The sequence below is a fragment of the Falco punctatus genome (genome assembly GCF_963210335.1).
Source record: "Falco punctatus genome assembly, contig: scaffold_30, whole genome shotgun sequence".
Classification (NCBI taxonomy): domain Eukaryota; kingdom Metazoa; phylum Chordata; class Aves; order Falconiformes; family Falconidae; genus Falco; species Falco punctatus.
Window position 1 is genome coordinate 1584490 of NW_027660235.1, and position 16147 is coordinate 1600636.

General features: G+C 52.7%; 2 protein-coding genes across 2 annotated transcripts in view; both read right to left on the minus strand.

Moving 5' to 3' along the window:
- The window catches only part of LOC308057486 (uncharacterized protein), a gene marked incomplete at its 5' end in the record, with an annotated part of 607752 nt that overhangs the window by 21662 nt on the left and 569943 nt on the right, over positions 1-16147 (minus strand). The window lies entirely within an intron of this gene.
- On the minus strand, positions 1569-2543 carry LOC308057485 (olfactory receptor 14C36-like; the record flags this gene model as incomplete). Its single annotated transcript, XM_080411582.1, has 1 exon — positions 1569-2543. The coding sequence occupies exon 1, from the start codon at positions 2508-2510 to the stop codon at positions 1569-1571; it is 942 nt and encodes a 313-aa protein (XP_080267708.1). The 5' UTR covers positions 2511-2543.

Sequence of the window (16147 nt, forward strand, 5' to 3'; positions counted from 1 at the left end):
AGACACCTCGGAGACACTTTATTAAAATCAAGCAAGCCTTTTATAGCTTTGCAGGGGGCTGACGTGTCAGTCTGTTACTGGTCTCAGCAATTTTCCACTCTGGGCTCTTTTTTTATTACAGACACAGCAGCTCAGCAACTCCCTTTATCTACAAGGCCACAAGCTCTGCAGACCACTCCCTATCTTCAAGGTTCTCCTCTTGCTCCCATGGCTTCCTTCCAACAAGCATAACTGTGTCTCTCTCCCAAGGTCGGGTTTCGCTCCCTGATGCCGTTGAGCTAGCTCGAGACATAGCCACAAGCCGCCAGCCAACTTCCCACCCACAGTGTCCTCCATTTCTTCACTCCAGAAGTCACCCATCTGCCTATACAGAAAGTGCAGGAGAAAAAGTCAAACCCCTTGCAAAGGTGCAGGCACAAACCATCCCCTTCTTGCCTCAATACGTATGGGTGCAGCAATCCCGTTGATGTCCCACAACTACCTGGAACTGGCTGCAGGAGTATTTCCACCGTCATTTCCCCAGACACTACGGTGAGGATGACCAGCCTGTATTTCTCCCAATTGCCCTTCTTGCGTTTCCTGAACAAAGGCTGGATGTCTGCCTTTTGCCAGGACCTCAGAACCTCCCTGATTGCTCGGACACATTTGAGGGCACCATCCAGAAAGGATGCCATGACCAGACAGAGGCACTTGCAATGAGCCTGCCCAAGGCGGGTGAGATGAATCTCCCTGGGACAGTGGCCTTTGTTCCTGCAGTCACACACAGGAACGGCGGTGCCCTGGGAGGTGTCCCCACCTCAGCTGGCCTCATGCACTGCTGGCATGGTTGAACCCCAGCCTCACGCACACAGGGGTGCTCAGAGGCACGAGCCCGTCCCTGGCACGTGCGGAGGCAGAGCACTGCAGCGGGCACAGTGACTGCCTGGCCTCCTGCTGCCCCTGCCAGAGGCTGGCAGCACCTCAGCCCGGGGGTGTCGCGCCCTGCTCGGCACCTCGCGGAGATGGCCCTCGTCATGAGCAATGGGCACGGGGACCTCGGTTCAAGGAAGCACGTTGCAGTGCTGCATTCAGGTGGTCTCCACAAATCCATAGCATTTGATGGAGGCCAGCACCGTCACAGAGTGCCCGTTGCCTGCCCCTGCCTGCGCTCACAGGACTGCCACGCAGCACGGCGGTGACCAAGCTGCCAGAGCACTCAGGCCTTACACCAAGGCAGGGGTCAGAAGGGGAGTGTGGAAGTGGAAGGAGGACAGCACTGGAGAGCCAAGGGGTGGTGTTCCCTGGTACTGCTGCCATGCCAGGAACCTTTTCCCCTCCATCTGTGGACACAGGAACTGTCCCTGCAGCTCCAGAAAGGTCTTGGAAGGAAGAATACCAGGAAAAACATAGTGGTTTAATGGCCCTATGGCTTTGTTAGATGAAGAGAGAGCAGGGCACCTTCAGAAAAGAAAATCACAGAAGGAATTAGAATTGGGACGATACCTTTATAAGAAATGAAATACCCTAAGAAACTACAACAAATTCAGAAGGCACTCTGGGTCTGTGATAAATTACATTATAAATGTTATTCATAATTTTATTCCTTCAGAAATAGATACAGTTATCAGTTTGCACATTGCACCCTTGAGCTCCTGGTTCCTCATGCTGTAGATGAGGGGGTTCACTGCTGGAGGCACCACCGAGTACAGAACTGACACCACCAGGTCCAGCGATGGGGAGGAGATGGAGGGGGGTTTCAGGTAGGCAAAAGTGGCAGTGCTGAGAAAGAGGGAGACCACAGCCAGGTGAGGGAGGCACGTGGAAAAGGCTTTGTGCCGTCTCTGCTCAGAGGGGATCCTCAGCACAGCCCTGAAGATCTGCACGTAGGACAGAACAATGAAAACAAAACACCCAAAGAATAAAAAGGCACTACCCACAAGAAGCTCAACTTCCCTGAGGTAGGTGTGTGAGCAGGAGAGCTTGAGGATCTGTGGGATTTCACAGAAGACCTGTCCCAGGGCATTGCCTTGGCAGAGCGGCAGTGACAGTGTATTGGCCGTGTGCAGCGCAGCGTAGAGAAACCCACTGGCCCAGGCAGCTGCTGCCATGTGGACACAAGCTCTGCTGCCCAGCAGGGTCCCGTAGTGCAGGGGCTGGCACATGGCCACAAAGCGGTCATAGGCCATGACGGTGAGGAGAAAATACTCTGCTGAAAGGAAAAAGACAATCAGGAAGAGATGTGCCGCACATCCTGAGTAGGAGATGTCCCTGGTGTCCCAGAGGGAGTTGGCCATGGCTTTGGGGAGAGTGGTGGAGATGGAGCCCAGGTCGAGGAGGGAGAGGTTGAGGAGGAAGAAGTACATGGGGGTGTGCAGGTGCTGATCGCACACTACGGTGGTGATGATGAGTCCGTTGGCCATGAGGGCAGCCAGGTAGATGCCCAGGGAGAGCCAGGAGTGCAAGAGCTGCAGCTCCCGCGTGTCTGCCAATGCCAGGAGGAGGAACTGGGTGATGGAGCTGCTGTTGGACATCTGCTGCCTCTGGGCATAGGATCCTGTCACAGGAGAAAAAGACAGTGATAATTTAGGGGAGACTTCTGCAAGCAAAATCAAAGCCATTTCCCACAGACCATCCCCCCCCCCGTCACACACAGACATCCCTCTCTTTTCTCGGAGACCTTCCTGCAGCTGTGTGGCTGCAGCCCTGCTTGGTGCTGGCCGTGTGGGCGATGAAGAGCAGGGCATCTGCCCACGGGCTCTTGACCAGCCAGCCCCACTCTGCAGCAGTGGGTGGGGGCAGGGACCAGTCCTGGTGTTTAACTTTGTCCTGTGAAACCAGTGCCAACGCAGAAGGGCTGGTCAGCGTCTGCAGCGCCAGTGCTAAGGAACGGGAAGGGTGAAGGCATTTTAAGGGAGTTTTAGTTTTTTTCACAGCTCCCCCCATCTCTCCTGTTGAGTATTCTCGCATGTCAGAAAAGCAGAGCATTTTTGCTGCCCTCAGGTGGAACAGAGTGAGGTCTGTGAGGCAAGAGGCTTGCCTGTGGGTGAGTGCCCAGTGAGGGGAGGTGGTCTGTCCATCTGGTTCCCGGTATCTATGGGCTTGCACCTTCCTGAGATGAATGGTGGCCACACTCCCATGTTACCCTGAAATACCACAAGGCACTGCTGAGAACAGACTGACCCACCACAGACCAGTAAAGGTTGTAGGCTTTCATCAGAACTCAGCATCCCACCCACAGCAAAGGATACACAGCTCATTTCACCCTCCCCAACAGCGTTCTCTCCATCACAGAAAGTCTACGCCTCTACATGGTGATTTCAGGTCACTAATGGGTGCAAGGGGACAGGTTTCCATTCTGGAGGGCAACGCACTGCTTGGAAGGGAACTTCAAGGAGGTACCCAAGTGCCCTAACAAGAGCATCAGGTTCAGGGAGAACCAGCCCATTGCCCAGCCCCACACAGGGCATTGCCCACAGCCCCACAGGTGAGAGGAAAGCTGGGACACCTGTTCCCATGGACACACCTGCAGGAGAGGACCCACAAGGTCAGAGTGTGACTCCGCAGCTGAAACACCCAGCCCCAGAGAGCCTGACAGCAAGAGCAAGAGAATAAAACTAACCCCAAAAGGCAGAGAAAGAAGTAAAATTGCACTGACGGTCTAGGTAAGAGTGTCCAGGCCGAGCGTGTCGGGCACTGAGGGCAGCGTTGCCCTTGCCCAGCTCTGCTCGCCACCTCCCACACACCAACATTGCCGGGCAGCTGCTCTCAGCCCCTGTGCTCTGCAGAGGGACCGGGGCACGTGGCTGCAGAGCTGCACCGCGGCTCTGCTGGAGCTCTGGCTGCAGAGGGGGTGGCTCACACCTCGGGACCCCCAGCCCTGAGGGCAGAGGCTTTGCTGGGGGGAGAGCAGCCAGGGGGATGCCTCAGAGAAAGGGGTCTGCACTGCACATGGTCAGAGAGAGCTTTCTGATTCTGCTTTCAACAACAATTCTGTCTGAAGTTTCCTACCAGTTCTTGCAATATCCTGGATGTCAGGAGATTTTCCTTGTGGGAGGTATCTCCCTGTGCCAGGTCTTTCCCTGTCAGCGCTCACAGACCACATCTCTGCCTCTGTGCACTGGCCCCGCACAAACGTGCCTCTCTGCAGGGCACTGGCTGGGCACAGGGTCCTGTCCGCAGGGGGAAAAGGGCAGCTCAGAACGACCCTGATGGCTCCAGCAAAGGTGCTGCTGCTGCTGTTCATAGGCGGAGGAGTGGCTGAGGGCACTTCAGGAGGCTCCTGGCAGACCTCCTCATCACTCAGAGTTACAGCTGGCAGTCTCAGGGACATCTTCAAACTCGAGATCTCCATTAACATTTCTGCCTTCCCTCTCCTGCCCCCAACAACAGAAAGCTGAAAACACAGATTGAGGAGAGCCCTGGATTTATCACAGCAATCCCTGCGCTGACCTGCGATACGAAAAGTCTCATCCAGACATATTCTGAGGGTAACCTACCCTTGTAAGCAGCGCTCAGCCATGCAGCACACTCTCAACAGCAGAGAGATCCTTCCCTCTCGGGGCTCAGTCCATACGCCCCCAGAGCTGTGGGGAGCCCCCCGGCAGGCTGAGAGCTGCCCCTGGCAGGCGGCAGAGCCCCTGCCCCAGCACACAGCCCCCGCGGCTGCAGGGAACCTGCTGGCAAGGACAGCCCTGGGCACCCCTGCCTGCACAGCCACCTTCACAGCCCTGCAGCCGGCCCTGGCACAAGGCAGCCCACATGCCCTGGCCCTCCCACGCTGCAGCAGGGAAGCCCTGCTCTGCAGCACACTGGCCTCCTCCACAGCAAAAGGCTCCCACACGGTCCCACAGGCTGGGGGTGCCCCAGCTGCTGCAGACCCGGCTAGCAACTGCAGAGGCATTGCCCTGCAGCCACACACTTACCGGCTCAAGGGCTCTGCAGATTTCTCCAGCAGGGAGCTCTCAGCAGCCTCCCACCAAGGGCTGCTTTTGAGCTCTCCCTGCCTCCCTCCTCTGCCCCTCGGGGCTCCCTCCAGCTGTCCCTGGGGCTGCAGGGGAACCTGCTGGGCAGCAGGATGAGGCAATCCCTCATGGGCCTTGCCTCACCTGGGGGGACACACTTATTTCCAGCACTGGCAATTCTCTTACTAGAAAAAGTTTTCTGCATGAGCATCAACTTTTGTTAACCCATTACTAGACAGGACACCAGGAAGACTGCAGCAAAGGATCCAAGTACTCCTAACGGAGCGTGTGTGTACGTGTGTGTCTGGTGGTTCTGCAGGCAGGGCAGGGAGGATGTCCTCAGTGCTTCAGTAAGCCCTGCAGAGCCCATTGCAGCACTTCATTGCACAGTCCGAGGGCTCAAGACTCAGCTCTCCTTTGCCCAGGCCACGTCTCTGCTCTGAAGCAAAGCCTTTGCACCCACGGGCTCGGGGACACTTGGTACCAGTTGCCTTATGGCCAGGCAGAGCTGGGCTGTTGCCACAGCTGGGGGGCTTCAGCCCAGTGTGCAGCAGTGCCCTCAGCCAGGGGCCCACGCAGAGGCAGCTGGAGCCCGTCCTGTTGCAGACAGAGCTATGACACTGAGGGAACCAAGTGCCAGGGCAGGTGGCAGAGCTCAGCACAGCTGCTCGGCAAGGACAGCAGCCTCCAACAGGTCCAACATTGAAAATGGAGTTTATGCTTGTGGGGCAATTCCAGGGCACCCGAAGGAGCATTACCTCCTTCTGCACAGGCCACAGCCTGCCAGTGTGTGACCTGGGGCCTGCACTCTGCTGCTCTCCTGCCTCACTCCCCCTGGGAGATGAGACTCCACCGTTTCTTTGCTCCTAGAACCAAGGTGGACACGAATGATGCAGGGTTTCAGATCCAGGGGAGCATCACAGCTGCTGGCCCATCTGGCAGCTGTGCTAGAATGCCGATGCAAAGAACCTGCAGACACCTAAAGGAGCATTGTCACTGTGCTGCCCTGTGACTGTCGGCGGGTGGTTACTTGACCACTGGCTTGAGGGATCCCACCAAGTCTCTGTCTCGCTGCTCCCCTCCTTCTTCACTCACCTTGATGTCTATAGGGTTGTTCTCTCACATAATTCTCACTCCTCTCCCGTTGTGTTTGGTCCTTTCTGCCATAGGGTATCACAGAGGTGCCACTAGAATTGCTTATTGGCTCAGGTTTGGGCAGGGGCTGGTCCATTTTGGAGTCAAATGAGAGTGGCTGTTATGGCCATGGAGTCAGCTCTTGGTCTCTTCTCACCTCTGCCAGCCCTACAAACACCTCCAAACCACTCCCAAACCCCTGCCATGTAAACCCACAGGATCTCTAAATTCCCCAAGAAGATGTGAGGTTATTGATCCTAAGGCTTCCTCACGCTGCTTAAATAAGACTTTTCCCCTTCCTCTCCCTGATTTAGGTTATTTCAGAGCAGAGTTACCCTGAACCACACCTGTGTCACCTGGGCCAAGCTCAGACATGTAACAACAAAAATAATAATGGGTACCAAGTGTCCAAGGTCACACGCCAGCAAAATGTTTTGCTGCAGCGCATGCTGGGGTGGTGGGCAGAGGTCACTGTGAAGGTGAAATGAGATGTCCCTAAGGAGAGCAATCCATGCTGTCCCTGGGACCAGAGACATGCAGGGCTGGACTGTGCAGTGCTGCAAGAGAAGGCATTGCTGCCAGTGATGCCTCTGCAGCCCCAGAGGACATGTGGTTCCGGTGAACCTTATACCCAGAAAGGACAAGGTGCTTTTGATTGTGTCCTTGACCATGGACATCCCGTGATGCAGGGACACTTTGAAAATCATTGGTCTGTTTCTCTATTGCCTCAGCACAGCAATGACTTTCAACAGTGCTGGCTAACTGGGGAGGCCCAAGAAGGCTGAATGTTAGTCAAGTGGTGCCCACCTACAAGAAGGGTAGGAGGGAGGATCGGGATAACTACAGGCCTGTCAACCTGATCTTAGTGCCAGGGAAGGTTGTGGAGCTGATCATCCTGAGCGCCGTCGCACAGGAGCCGCAGGAAAACCAGGAGGTCATGACCAGCCTGCATGGGTTTATGAAAGGCAGGTCCTGCCTGATGAACCTGATCTCCTGCTGGGACAAGGTGACCTGCCCAGTGGATGAGGGAAAGGCTGTGCATGCTGTCTACCTGGACCTTAGGAAAGCCTTTTGGCTCCACCTCCCACTGCATTCTCCTGGAGAAACTGGCTGCTCATGGCTTCGATGGGTGTTCTCCACGCTGGGTTAGAGCTGGCTGGACAGCCAAACCCCAAGAGAGGTAGTAAATGGAGTGACATCCAGGTGACGATGGCCCATAAGGAGTGGTGTTCCCCAGGGCTCAGTGCTGGGGCCAGTCCGGTTTCAGAACTTTATCAACAATCCAGGCATGGGGATTGAGTGCACCCACAGTGATTTTTTGTACTACATCAAGTTGGGTGGCAGTGCTGGTGTCCTTGACGGCAGGAAGGCTCTACAGAAGGATCTGGACAGGTTGGACCTTTCAAGTGAGTCCAATTGTATGAGGTTCAACCAGGAGAAGTGCCAGTTCTGTACGTGGGTCACAACAGCCCCACACAAGGCTACAGGCTTGGGGCAGAGTGGATGGAAGGCTGCCTGCTGGGGAAGCACCCTGAGGGTGCAGGTTGACAGACGGTTGAGCATGAGCCGTCAGTGTGCCTGGGTGGCCAAGAAGGCCAATAGCATCCTGTCTGGTATCAGAAAGAGCGTGGCCAGCAGGACCAGGGCAGTGATGGACCCCCTGTACTCGGCACTGCTGAAGTCAAACCTCAAAGAACGTGTTTCTTGTTTGGGCTCCTCACTTCAAGAGAAACGTTGAGGTCCTGGAGCATTTCCAGAGAAGGGCAACACAACTGGTGAAGGGTCTGGATCCCTGCTTGGATGAAGAGTGACTGAGGGGACTTGAGTTGTTTAGTGGGGGTAGTAGGAGGCTCAGGGGGGATCTTACTGCTCTCTAGAAGTACCTGAAAGGAGGTTGTAGATGGGGTGGGTAGGAGTCTTCTGCCAGATAACAAGTGACAGGACAAGAGGCAAGAGCCTCAAGTTCCACCAGGAGAGGTTCAGATTGGATATGAGGAAAAACACCTTCACTGCAAAGGTCCTCAAGCATTGGAACCAGGGAGCTGGTGGAAACACCAGCCCTGGAGGTGTTTCAATAGAGGTAGATGCAATTCTTCATGGCATGATTTAGTGATGGAATTGGCCGTCCTGAGTTTACATTTGGATTTGATGATCTTTAAGGTCTTTTCCAAGCTAAATGATTCTCTGTTTCTGTGCTTCTATGATATTGCAAGCCTACCTAGACAAGTTGCTGAGAAAGTTGGTTTAGGTGACCCTGCCTCAGCTGGAGGGGTGGACCCGATGACCTCCAGAGGTCAGTCCAACCTGAAAAAACACCATAGAGCTATAAAGGCATATATAAAATGTGTCAACACAAGTAGAGGGGCTGAGCTGAAGATGAGCTTGTGGGAAATGGCTTGTGGGAAAGATATTTGACAAATCTGATGAAACAAGCATGCTTTTCTGTGGTCAGGACCTGGGCCAGAATGAGGGTGATGGAGGGGTGTGGTATTGGGAGGGAAAAACGGTCTCAGGAACTCCTCATGCAGGAGGACGTGCCTGGCTGCGAGGGGCCTGTGAGGTCAGTTCTGCCTCTGGAGGTGACAGGCCAGCATCAGGAACGTGGCTGGGACAGTCCCTCTGAAAATGGACCCCATAGCCCCATCCAGGAGAAGGGCTGGGATAGGGGTTGTTTTTGCCTGGGGACATGATGGGACAGCAGCAGGCACACGGCTTGGTCATGTCCCTGGGAGAAGCTGAAAGGCCAGCAGCAGTTACGTGGTTTGGGAGACCATGTGAGAATTCCTTCTCTCTGGTGAGAGAGCAGAGCATAAGAAAAGGCTTCCTGGCTGCATTCCCTGCTGGAAGGGTATTTTCTGAGATGGTAAACCTTTCCTGGGCAGGGGAAAACAGCAGGAGAGAGGAAAAAATGTCACCAAGTTTCAACTAGGAAAGCAGAGACTGGACCTCAGCAGGAAGAACTGTCACTCCCGGGGTCCTGCTGCGGTGCGAGGGCTCAGCCTGAGGGAGCCTGGATCAGCCCATGGTTTGTGTTTCAAGGAACAGCCGGTGAGAGTGGAGGTACCTCAGCGAAGGTATGGCAATGTTGGGGTGAGAGCAAGGCAGGGCAGCGAGATGGTGCCTACAGCCTGCAGGGAAACAGGGGCAGGGCTCCCACCATGCAGGACAGCCTATGGTGGGGATGGCAGAGGGCACTGGCAAGGCTGGAAGGCACCAGTAGAACCCAGGTCTGCGTCCCCTTGGCTGTGGCAGCTGTCTCTGCCTCTGAGGGCCATGACAAGACATGATGTCCTCACGGCATGGGGGCATCGTTGCCTCCTTGCAGCCCCATGGGGAAGCTGGAAGTTGCTGTGCCATTGCTGTCCTTCACTGGGCATTGGATGCCCACCTTCCATGGTCCCCAGGAAGAGCCCTGAGCCCTGTGTGAGGGACAGCACCGACCTCCCCACAGGCTGCAGGTCACGGCTTGGCCTTTCTGCTTCATCAAGCAAGCCAAGGCTTTGCTCAGCAGCAGAGCTGCCTGCACAGCGCCTTTGCCTTCCTGCACTCACAGCCTCCAAGGATGGGCTCTAACAAGGCCATGGGGAGGCTTTCTCAGCCATGGCCCTCAGCGGGGCCCATTAACGCTTCCAGGGGCTGTGGGTTTGCTCCTGACTTGGCGTTCTTGAGAGGCTTCTTCAGTCTCCTCTGAACACCTGAAGTCCACAGCACCACAGACACCCTGGGCTCATGACGAGACAGAAAGCCCTTTTGAGCCCTGTCTCCTCCATCAGGGCCATCTGGTCTTCAAGTTTGGCTTCTACACTTCATGAGATAAGTTTCAGCCGCACAGTGAAAGAGAAAGGCAGGTAATGAGCACTTTGGGGAATTGATAGAAGGCTTTTCCAATTGCTATTGATGCACAGTGTCTCCTGAGGAGGTGCAGACAGGTAGGAAAAGCAGTCCCTGGAGCTAATCACTGCGTGGACAGCCTTGCTCCTCAGCTCTCCAGCCCCACGATTTCTGTCCTCAGCCCCATGAGACTTACATCACTTGACATCAGACTTCTTCAACCAACTCTGCAGCTGAATATAGCAAATTCTTGGCAGTAATTATTGGCTGCTTTCCTTAGAGTACAGGGTGTACACAGGAATAAAAGAGGGATTAATTATCGTGTGTGTGTGTGTGGGGGGTAGTCGGTTAGAAATTAATAAATAAAAAATACATTTCTCAGCTGTATAATTGTTAGTTCAAGCAAATCCCCATGAGGTCTATTGCCACTACTGAAGAGTTGCCCATAGGGAATATTACAGACACTACTGAAAGACAGTCCAGCTTTTCCTCTCTGAACCTTAAAGCAGAAGCTACATAGGCAAAATGGATTGGAGTGATCAAAGAGAAAGAGGAGAAAGGCATCTGGAGATGAACTTCTTAACCCATAGTTGTAAATCAGGAAACCAGGACGTCAGAATATTCCAATTGACTTCAATTTCATAGAAGGCGCGATCTTTCTGGAACTCACGACAAATATTAGAATGTTTTCAATTATTTTTTTTTTACACATGTATCTGTAGAAATTCTCCCACTTTGATCTACATATACGCAACAACTGGTATTAAAACCAGCACAGACTCTGCCTTCAGACGCCAGCTTCATATCTAATGCCATTCCAATTTGCACAGCTCTCGGGGCTATTTCTCACACTTCTTCCTGCAAAGCCTTCATGGCACCTGCAGGGTCCTTGACCATCTCTTCCATTGCTGTGCATCTCGTTATCGCTGCCTTCCCCAATTCAGGAACCGCTAACCAAGGAGTAACCGAGGCCACAAGCAGGCTGATGATCTGGGCTATCATTATGACACCCATTACATCTGAGAAGCTCATAGGCCACTAGCAGGCACGTGGCCATGAAGGCGAGTTTGAGGTCCCTGGAGTGTCCCGTTCCCTTGGGGGATTGGCCATCAGCAGCCCAGCTGGTTATGGCTGCAGTAAGAAAGGCACTTGGACTCTGAGACAAAGTGTCATTTCCAATGGCCTTGGTTAGAGCAAACACTCTACACACAGAGACAATCGTGTCAGCTGTATGCCGTCCCTTCCGAGGCCGGGAACATGGAGTTTACGGCCTTGGGAGAGTGGTGCAGAAAGTGGTGCAGATCCTGCCTGCAGAAGGGTTATCCCACATTGTCTCCTGTGAGCTCTTGAAGTGTTTTGTGCCAGGGAAACCCATTCTAGTCATCACTTCTCGTGTTCTAAGAGGAGATGTTCACTTGGGAGTTGGTAACTGCAGTCCCAGACAAAGGTAAGGGCGTGCGGTTGGCCATTCACCAGCAGCTTCCTGCAGATTTCTTCTTCCAATATGGCTTGTTCTGCAACCCAGGGACACACTCAGCACAGCTCAGCCTGAAGGCCAAGAGGTACATGGAGCACAGCACAGGCCTGCTCAGGTTTCCTGTAACACTCATCACTAAGTCCTGCGTGTGCAAAGGTCTTCTGCTCAGATTCTCTCAACCTCCTGATGAAGGTTAGAAGGAGAACGACATCTCCTTTAGACCGCTAGAGAAAGGGACCTTTACTTGAAGGCCTTGGTTGAAGGGAAAGTGGAAGATGATCTGCAGGAGCGGGCTGGAAACTAGGACCATGCGTGGCAATCAGTTAGCTGAAGGGAATGTGCTCGAGCTTGGAGGTCACTAACCCTGGGAAGACAAGGAGTGTGAATAGACACAACAATTAACATGCTGAGCCATGCTGAGAGAGCATAGGGGAGTGGGGGACGGATGCTGGGAAGGAAAGGTAACAACTTGCTGTTAATTGATGGTAGTTAACCATGAGTTGGGGATTGCCTAGGATGCAATGCTTAGCTTCAAGAACCAATCTGTTTAAAACGCGCAGCTTCTGAAATGGATATAAACTCGTGCTACTGCACAATAAATTGACATTGGCTTGTATCACCCTGCGTCCCGTCAATCCATCGCAGCAATGAACCCTGACCAACATGGCACAAACGCTTCCTGGACTTGTTTTGAACAAAAGACAAGGCGAGAACGGTGAAAAATGTGGACGGCACCTTTCAGTCAAGAATGGGTGATTCTGGTAAAGTAGAAATCAAGAGCAAGTCAACAAGACAAACTGTAGCAGGGCTGAGTAGAGAGGAAAGATCCCCTCCACCAACCCTTCCTTGGGCAGTGCTCTTCCTAATGCAGCCCAGGATGCCATGGGCCTTATTTGAAAGGTGCAAAGCCAGGAGAAGAGGAGGCTTTGGGGACACCTCATAACAGCCTTCCCATATCTTCTTGGGTCATATCAGCAGGAAAAGGCAGCCAGGTTCTTGCCTCTTATGCGTGACGGGACTGTGAGGGCCAATGGGCATCAGCTGAAGCAGGGGAAGACAATGTCCTTCCCCATGAAGACAGTCAAGCAGTGGAGCAGATGTCCCACAGAGCTTGTGCCATGTCCATCCTTGGAGCTTTTCAAGCCCCACTTGAAGGAAAGCCTGAGCTACTTGCTTCAACCCCATAACTGATCGTTCTCCTAGCAGCATGTAGGCCTGGACACCTCCGGAGGTCCCTTCCAGCATGAATGATTCTGGATCTGCATCCACCATGGATCTTGCCTTCATGATGGCAGGGAAATCACTCCGGTTTCCAGCAGCGGTTGAAGCCTAACAGAAAGTGTGTCAGGTGACCTGCGACGTTCTTTTCCCACTCCAAGCTTTGCTGCTCAGATGCAGGGCTGCTTGGCTGCTTCCTATGGATTCCTGTTCTTCACCCTTTCCTACCTTTTTCCCTCCTTTCCCATGCACAATTGCTTCTCGTTGACCGCCCCTGTATCCTCCCATGCAAGTAGCCCACCTCTCCTTTCCCTTTCCTCCCTGGCCATTGGCTGTCCTCCTTTGCTGATTCTGAGATTTTCACCATAGGTGGCCACTCAGAAGAAGGATTGATCATCCCCCTTGACTCAGCATCATCCCCCTTGACACAGCACTGTTGTGGCCACATCCGGGTGATCTGTGCCTGGGCTTGGAGGTTTCTCATTCTGGAGGAGTGAGGAAAAACTGGAGAGGCTGTGGAGGATGCCTGCCTGGATGGAGCCTGTGGAGGGAGACTGAAGGTCCTCAATGTCTTGAGACAGGCAAAGTGGAGCCTCAGGGCACCACAGTAATAGCATGCACCTGCTTGAAGGGGGGTGTCAGAGATAAGGGAGTGATTCCTGATAGTGACAGGAAGAGAAAACCTCCACAAAGTGCTGCTTGGAAAGGTAAGATTGGATGTGAAGAGAAAGAAATGTCCCTCTGAGGGTTGCCCTCTGATGCCAGAGTTCACCCAGAGGGTGCCTGGATTGTCCCATGGCTTTGAGCTTCAAGGAACAAGCAGGGATGAGGGGAAAAACTTGAGAAAAGGCAGAGAAATGCGGGTGTGAGGGCTGGGTAGGAAAGCAAGGAAGAGTCCAACCCCCAGAGTGGAAAGAGGTGCCACATGGACAGTGTAGGGCAACTTGCAGTGGAGATGGCCCAGGGCTGCAGCAAGGCCGAATGGCGCCACAGGGGGCTGAGGCCTCTGTCCCCCTGGCAATGGCAGCTGCCCATGCCACCAAGGCCTGTGACAGGAAACTGGATTTGGAGGGTCTTCTCTTCTGCCCTCCAAGAGCCTGGGGGTCAGGGCTTGGCCTTTCTGCTTCATAAAAAAAGCCAAATGTGTTTTGCAGCATTACAGCCACCGACACAGTACCTTTGCCTACCTGCAGGTCTGGCCTCTAATTAGCTCCTCTAACGAGTCCATGGGGACACTTTGTCAGCGATGGCCCTCAGCGGGACCCATCAATGTTTGAAGGTATTTTCAGTGTTGCTTCTGACTTACATTCCTTGGGTGGTTGGTTCAGCCTGCTCTCAGTAGCTCAGGTCCATGGCAGGAGCCCCCAATGCCCTAAGGAGGTATTTGCCTTTTTCTCATTTCCTTCAAGTCTTGAAGAGCTGTGCAGCTAATTGAATCTGTTCCATTCACGTAGGTAAGAGAGAGGATTTCAAAGTGCATTTGAAAGGAATTATTTTTCATTTCATAGGTTATATTTTGCTCCTGATTAGGTTAGAGAGGAGGTTCTAGCAGCAATCTCCAAGTGATAATGATGCAGAGGATCTCCTCAGGATATCTGGACTGGTAGGAATCGCAGTCCCTTGAGGTCTGACACAGGATGGACAACCTTGCTCTGAATGTCCCCAAGACCACCCTTTTTCTCATTGTCCCCTGGGACTCACGTCCCTTCTCCTTACATCAGACTTCTCCCCTCAATTCTGCAGGTGGGTGCTGCAGCTCCTTTGCACCATCCCCACCTGTTTGCCTTAGAGGACTGGCTGCACACAGGTGCAGAATTATTATTCAGATCTGCAAGCAATGTCAAGAATGATCAAGTGTCATAAATAGGCCAACAGCCTCCACAAGCAGATGCCAATTCCAAGCTGTCTCTGATGAGGTGCCTTTCTGCAAGGGACACTCTCATGAGAAATCTTTTAGGCTGTTAGATACAGAAAGATAGATCTAAACACAAGGGAAGAGCTGGGTAAAGAGACAGTTTGGCTGCAGGAAGACACGCAAGTTTTTCCTTCCTGAAGCTAAAAACAGCAGCACGGGTGAGAGGTACCTAAAAGACCAAAGACTAAAGGGAGGAGAAAAGTGGTGAATAACTGAAAGAGCCTTTGCTGAGACAATCTGCTGAAAAGATGACTTCAGAAGGCGTCACTGTCTCCTGCCCAGGTGCAAATATGTTAAAGATGAGAGAAAATAAGGGCGTGGTATAACCGTAATAATAATGGTGAAGTCCTGGTATAAAATCAATATTTCCTTGAAGTATCGCTTTTGAAAGCTCCTTGAATTGGCAGAGGTCACTTGTGAGAAAGGACAAGTCAATGTTGCAACTGTCTTGGAAGGAGTCCATAACTGCAGCTCGGGGAACCACAGGCTGCGCAAACCCCCATGTTGAGGGGTGTGCCACCAGTTAGAGTGCTCTTGGGTGACAGTTCTGGCACCGGAGCGGGTAACTTTCCAGGTGGATTTTCCAAGGGTAAATCCTGCCTCGCCAACCTGACAGCCTGCAGTTGTGCTTGAGGAGCTCCACAGTGGATGTCATTTCCCTCGGCTTCAGCAAAACTGTTGTCATGGTTTTCATCAGCGTTCTTCTGCCCATGTGAGGCCATGACACTCTGGGTGGGAACAGAAAGAGATGGGTAAAACACCAGCTGGATGGTCATGCTGGGAGAGCAGTGGGGAAGGGCTCACACCCCACCTGGAGGCCACTGGGACATACTGGGGCAGTGTGGGCTGAAGACAGTCCCAATTGGAAAGTCAGCCAAGTAATGACAATCGCAGCAATGTGGCTACATGTCGTCCTACTTTATGTAGCAACTTTGTCATATTTATACTTCTAATACACTGTTCACGCGGCAGCTGCCTGACAGTCATTGGTTGTCAGTTACGTATTCATGTTACCTGTTGATTGGTTGTCATGCTGCAAGCGCCTAATAAGGATGTGCTAACCTAACGGTTTTCATATCTTGCTTGGCATCCGGCCTTCTTCTTGTACAATGCTCATTATTCTTTATTCTGCCTATTCAAGGACAGTGCAAGATCTTCAAAGTAACTTTGTAATCTGCAGGCCAGGGTTGTCCAACTCCTGCAAGGGTACAGTATGCCCTCGTTCTGCCAAGAATTCCCCTACACATCCCCCTTTTTCTTTTTGGAGAACCCAGGCTCTATCAACAATTGATTCCAAATCTTTCTTCATACAGGAGAAAATACAACAAAAGATAACAAGCACAGCAAAGATAATAACAAAAATTTAATCCCTTCCATCAATCAGGTTTTCTACCAGCCAGTGATTCCCCATCCCTTAATTAAGCCACTCGTCATAAGGATTTTCAGTAACACTGTGTTTCTTCATATTATCTTGCAGTTGGGAAAGCTTTTTGTGAATGGACTCAGAATGATCAGCAAGATTCATAGAGCACATTCCCTCAAAATCCTCACACCCGTGTCCTTGTGTCGTGCGGAAAGCAGACTCCACAATCTGTAAGATTGTAAAGTAGGTATGTTTATTCAGCGCTGGGC